General features: G+C 38.8%; 1 protein-coding gene across 1 annotated transcript in view; it reads left to right on the top strand.

Annotated features, from left to right (window-relative positions):
- Positions 1–1,293: 1,293 nt before the first annotated feature.
- The window catches only part of RP1 (retinitis pigmentosa 1 (autosomal dominant)), a 14,356-nt gene continuing 9,229 nt past the window's right edge, over positions 1,294–6,420 (top strand). Inside the window, exons 1-2 of the mRNA XM_005857327.2 lie at positions 1,294–1,410; positions 6,047–6,415. Of these exons, the coding sequence (XP_005857389.1) occupies positions 6,059–6,415 (357 nt within the window). The 5' untranslated portion in view covers positions 1,294–1,410; positions 6,047–6,058. The remainder of the gene's footprint in view (positions 1,411–6,046; positions 6,416–6,420) is intronic.

Here is a 6,420-nt window from a genome sequence, read left to right as displayed (position 1 = left end):
TTCTGGCCTCCAAGATTTCTGATGAGAAATCAGCTGACAATCTTATTAACAATTCCTGTATGTAAAAAATTACCTCTCATTTATTGCCTCCCAATTTGGAGGTGGTAATGAGACCATTCATGCCTAGTGCTAGGCTGTAATCATAAATTTCTTTACTTACTTAACAGCCATGTCTTTGTGTAGGTAGTTATTATTATGAATGGAGGGTTGTATCATACTTAAATACTGTTGTTTCTTGTATCTACACCTCCCCTGTTCCTTCGTTTCTTCCTTCCTTCCTTCCTTCCTTCCTTCCTTCCTTCCTTCCTTCCTTCCTCCTTTCCTTCTGTTTTTCCCCCTTCTGTCTCTCTCCCCTCATTCCTTCCTTCCCTCCCTCCTGTCCTTCCTTTCTTACTATTTTTTTAATGTTTGAATAGGTGACTTATTACAAAGTCAGTATTTATGAGGCAAAGTATATAATTTCATAATCATTTTTTGTGTGTGATCTGTTTGGAGACAACATTTGGGAACATATTTGAACCTGATCCTTCCTTCCTGAAGGGCCTCTTACCTTGTTTTTGTGGTTCAGAAAGAAGGCAGGAAGCCTGGTAAGAAATCCGATGAGGTGAGGTATCTGCAAATCTGATTAGGCTACAGGTAGCCATCAGGAGCAGCAGGTGTCATCCGGGGACTTCATGGAAAGTCCTAGAACATGTTCAAATTCCCATCATGATTAAGCAAAGCAATGGAAGAGTGCTGTGTATGCAGAAGTGTAAAATTCCTTAATGTCCTAATGCTCTGCCTCTCTCATTTGTCCTGTGTTATGCTGAGCAGCGACTTTGTTCACACTTCCAGCCATTTTCATTAGAACTACACTGATGAGGTAATAAGGAGTGCTTACATTAAAAACAAAAAGACTTAGGTCCTTTGCTTATTTAATGACTACCATGAGCAAATGTTGACTCAGAATTACTTTTCATAGAATGATGAACTGTCAAACTATTTCATTTTTGGCAGCATAACAATTTTTTCTCTTCAACATAAATAAGTGAGGACTTAAGGTTGTCTGGGAGAGAAATGTTTATAAATTGGCAAAGTGTTTTCTCCTGAGAATGACACTAGGTAAGCAAGATAATACAAGGGACACTCTAATTAGGCAGATTTCAGAACTATGGAGCATGCTAGAAACTGATTTGTTTCTGGCTGTGGTCCCCTTTAAGGTGAATCCTGTCTGGTGATTAGCATCACCTTGAATTAAATTAATTGGCTGTACTAAAGCCCTGAGTGGATGCACTAACAATAAACCCAAAGACATTCATTTCTTTGCAAGAAATGAGCAGGTTACATATCCAGTAACCTTCCTGTGAGTTATACAAACAACTTAAAACATCTTTTTTTTTTTTTTTTTTAATAAGGAAGTTTCAAGTTCTGGTAAGTACAAAATTATTTGAAATCTTTATTTTTGAAAATAAGCTATGCTTAGCTAGTTAAACTTTATTTTATATCTAGATTGCATATCTGTGTTCTATTTTTAACCATTAGAAAAGGAAGAAATATTCCTAATACCTAGATATGTCACAAACCTTCACAATATGCTGATATTGAAGTAGAAGGGAACCTCACTCTCAGGAAATGAAGAAATTCTAGTGTAATAAAATATGAGTAACATTTTCTTTTTACTGATTATAAAATCACTATTTACTGATGAGAGAAATCTGTGCAACACATTATAAAGAAAGCTGCTTATAATTCAACAATGCTTCGACTACCCTAGGGGACTCTTGTGTTTCCTTTCTGAACTCCCACCCCTCAGTTCCACTGCATAGTTATGATAATCTGTGAAATGAACCAATTTTTCTTGCAACATTAAATCTCTGAAATGCCATAGCACTAATACTATGAATATACCATTTTTCTTATTTTGTTTCCTGTTATTCTTCTTTCTAAATTCCTACTTCATGGTAGAAAATTACATTTAAGTTGCAATTAGTGAAATGATGCATGGCTATTGTAAGTCTGCCGTTTGTTTTGTCAAATGAGTAGCGTAGAGAAGGTACAATTCTCTTGGTAGAGGCAACCACTGCGCTTAGCTCAGAGCAGCGCAGATAATTGAGACCAATCATGAACCCAGGGAACCAAAGGGTGGTTACAAAAACCTGCTCAATCTTAAGAAGCAATACATGTACAACTATTCATGATAGTTCATGGTCTGACTTTAGGCACTGAAGAGAATGAACGGAAGAGGAGAAGCTATTGGTGCAAGCTGCCAAATCATTAGAAGCAGATTTCAATATAATTTGGGCTGGACGCAGGACAGTTTGTTACTTCTAGGGAAGTCAGGGGTGAGGAAAGTGATGGGCCGAAAATTCTACAGTTTCTCTTGTTACCTATTTCCGCTTCTCCTTCAGCTTAACCTGTTGCGAGAATTAGACTGCTTTAGGCTACGGAGTGTTTTTATTCCCTAGATATCCCCTAAGTATATTACTGCCACACCCCAATATCTGAGGGATAGAATAAACCTTATTATTTAAGACATATGTAAAGAAACATTTAAAAAATTCATCCAAATTCTGATTCATTTTTATTACTGGTTTTAGAGACAGAGAGAGAAAGGGATGGAGAGAGAGAGAGAGAGAGAGAGAGAGAGAGAGATTTGTTTTCCACTTATTTATGCATTAATTGGTTGTTTCTTCTATGTGCCCAGACCCAGGATTGAACCTGCAACCTTGGCATATTGGGACAGCTCTCTAAGCAAATGAGCTACCCAGCCAGGGCTCTGATTAGTTTTTAAAGCACAACTGAGTCAGGGTAACAGAAAGTTGTGGAAGGCTGGTAGCTCTGTTTCATGAGAGGGGACACTACTGTCAAGGCTTACTAACCAATCTCTGGCCTTGCTCCTGTGCACTGGCAGATTCTCCACTCATTCCTGCCTTCTTCCTGGAGGGCATCTCCACCACAGCTCCTCATAGGCTTTCCTCTGGATGCTGCCATCGCTTCCCACCCACAGCCCCAATCCCTCAGGCTGGGCTACTCATCTCTCCTACCTGGACTCTTCCTCAATCGTGCTATTGCGTTACTTTCTGAATTTCCCATAATCCCTGTAAAAGATACATATGATCAAGTCAAAAGCTGAAACACTTCCCCTGGAAGGAACCTCGCTTGTACTCTCGTCCCTGATTATTGTATTGTGCACGGTATGCACATACTAGTAGATCCTTTTATTCAACAATAACACTGAATCTTCATCATGTTTTATGCTGTACACACAATGCCCACCTTACCATAGGCTTTTAAGTCTCATCTGCATATATGCAAAAATCTCACTATTATTTAAAACTTCTCCCAGTGACTCTAGGAGTTCCCAGAGATCCTCTTATATGCCACTAGGAACATAGGAACTGTGTTTTTGTTGTTTTTGCTACTGCCTCCTCATCAAGGTGCTAGCAACCACCCTGCTGCAGGTACTTTCTCTGCAAATGCCCCTTCACTGATGGGCATCTGGCATCTTCCCAGGGCATGGTACGTTCAGTTTCTTCCCTTCATGCATCAGACTCAAAACCAGTGCTCAGGGCTGGGCAGCGGTGGGATAGGAACGATGGGGGCCACCCTTCTTTCCAATTATCCTTATCTTCCAAGTTCTCCTTCCTGGTCCCAGCACAAAATCTCCTTTCTCTTTTTTAGTCAGCTCTCCACACACAAACACACCAACAAACCAAAACCCTTAGCCTATCAGCTCACATAACTGTGTTCCCATCATGATCACCAGGTCAACAGCTCTCCAAATAGTGAGATCTGTCAGAAAGCTATTGAAATGAAAAGCCTCACTATGTACTTACACATAAATATAATTTTCCAGAATTAGGAGAAAAATGTATTTCAAACACTATTCATGAAAAATGTGTAAGTAAACCAACCTAAAAAGTAATTGGAGACAAGGAGTTCTAGAGTCTTTTATTTAAGTATTGAAGGAATTCCTCCCTCTTACGGTTGGTGAGGACACGGAGATTAAGCAGCGCGCTCAAGGTCAGACCACAGTTTATGAGCAGAGGATGAGAAGAGGCTGCAGTTTTGCTGACTCCACGGCAAAGCTGGATTCCCCAATCCTGATCCGCATGCCTGCTGCAGCTGCCTTTACTGTCCTAAGTACCATAATTACTTTAAACCCTGTGGGGCGGCAGAAGGGGAGACACCTAATTTATAGGTTGATCTTTACATTCATTTTCCTAAGTTACATGTAAGTAAGATTTACAAATGATACTGGATAATCTTTGATGACAACTTGCAAACATTTAGATAGGTGATTTGGGCCAGATTTATTATAGCTCATTTATAATTACAAACATGCTATTGTCATCTCTATAATACTGATCACATTTATTTAGTGTGTTTAATTTGTCTTCAAGGCTGTAGAGTTTTTTTTTTTACCATGTCAAAAGACACTAATGATTATATTGATTTAAAACAATAGAAAATACCCATATATGCTACAAATGGAAAACAAGCCCCCAAACAGATAAACCCTTCCACAAGAAGCTTACTTGTCAGTCAGATTCTCAGAGACTGGCTGACAATGGCTCAGAAATTCCTTCCTGAAGTTTTCATTTGAGAACCAGTAGTGGGAGCAGTACTGATTGCACCACTTTTAGCTGTCATTCAAAACAGAGTTATTTACTGCAGTTTCTCCAAGTAGGATTAGTGGTGTGTTAGATAATTTTCCTGCATTCTACAATCTGTAATAGAAACACTTTACACAGTCTTAATGTGGCTATTATTTAAGGATTTATGTGATACTAGATTTATGTGATTCTAGAATTTAATGTCAGAAAACATTTTCCTCCAGATGAACTCATTTGGTTCCCTCCAACAGACAATTGAACTTTATAAATCTTTCCTATTTTCCCTCTTTTCCTTAACTGTGAGGGCATGCAGAACTAATTTTCTCACTGGATGGTTCCTAATTTGTGTATCTTTATTTTTTTAATTGTTCAAGAATACCTGTTAATTTTAAAGATTCATAAAATTTAGCAATGTATAAAAAACCCCATCAATATTATCCCAAGCACTGCCATCATAGATAACTGTCATAAATAGTGGGCTGTGCATACTTTTAGACTTTTTCCACTAGTATAATAAATACAGGGGTGGGCAAAAGTAGGTTTATAGGTGTGAGTACACAAAACAGAGTCTGCTCTTGTATTATTATTCATTTATTAATAATTATATTATTATTAATCCACATTTGCCCACCTTTGATGTACAAGTTGAACGTCAGTATCCATGAGGGGGTTGGTTCCAGGAACACCGCAGATAAGAAAATCCATGGATGTTCAAGTCCCATATATAAAATGTTATAGTATTTGCATATAACCTATGTGCATTCTCCCTTATACTTTAAATTACCTCGAGATGATTATACCTGACACAATGTAGATGCTATATAAATAGTTATTATACTGTATTGTTTAGGAAAAAATGACAAGGAAAAAGGTCTGTACATATTCAATAGAGATGCAACCATTGTAGGCCTAACTACATAGTACACATAAGCAAAAACATAACTTTTTTCCCCCTGAATATCTTCCATCTGCAGTTGGTTTTATCTACAGATGTGAAATCCATGTATAGGGAGGGCTGTTGAATACACTAGCAATGTCATAGCATATGTATTTTACAAACTGCGTTTTCACTTAGCAATGGGTCATGATCATTTTTCTATGCCAATAAATACAGATCTACAAGTCATGTGTAATGGTTGCCTAGCTTTCCATTGCATGAGTGCATATATCATAATTTATTTACCTAGTCACTTCTTAGTATCTTTAGGTTGTTTTTATCTTTAAATGAGAAATATCATTTTTTAACTGTTTCCTTTATGTCCTTTTACTATTAGGCCCTTAAAATTATCTTTCAAAACAGGCCAGTGTAATGAATGAATAAATGAATGAACGAAATCCTGGGAAAAGCCTGGATGTCTACAACCATACTTAGTTTGCATTATCATGATCATTATCATGTATTCTTTATGGTGCTGTTATTCTGGAGATGAATAATTTTCTTCCCTATCTAGGTCTTGGCCAAAATGAGTGAAACGCCTTCCTCTAGTTTTTCCATGATTCATCCGACTTCTTCTGAAGGTCAAGTTCCTTCTCTTCGCCACCTGAGCGTCACTCACCCCGTGGTGGCCAAAAGGATCAGCTTCTACAAGAGCGGAGACCCGCAGTTTGGTGGGGTCAGGGTGGTGGTCAACCCTCGGTCCTTTAAGACGTTCGATGCTTTGCTGGATAGCTTGTCCGGAAAGGTGCCTCTGCCTTTTGGGGTGAGGAACGTCAGCACCCCTGGGGGAAGGCACGGCATCACGTGCCTGGAGCAGCTGGAGGACGGCGAGTCGTACCTGTGCTCGCACAGCAGGAGGGTGCAGCCCGTGGACCTGGACAAGGCCCG

Source organism: Myotis brandtii, unplaced genomic scaffold (assembly GCF_000412655.1).
Source record: "Myotis brandtii unplaced genomic scaffold, ASM41265v1 scaffold1102, whole genome shotgun sequence".
In the NCBI taxonomy this organism is placed as follows: domain Eukaryota; kingdom Metazoa; phylum Chordata; class Mammalia; order Chiroptera; family Vespertilionidae; genus Myotis; species Myotis brandtii.
This window is presented reverse-complemented; position numbering and strand designations above follow the sequence as displayed.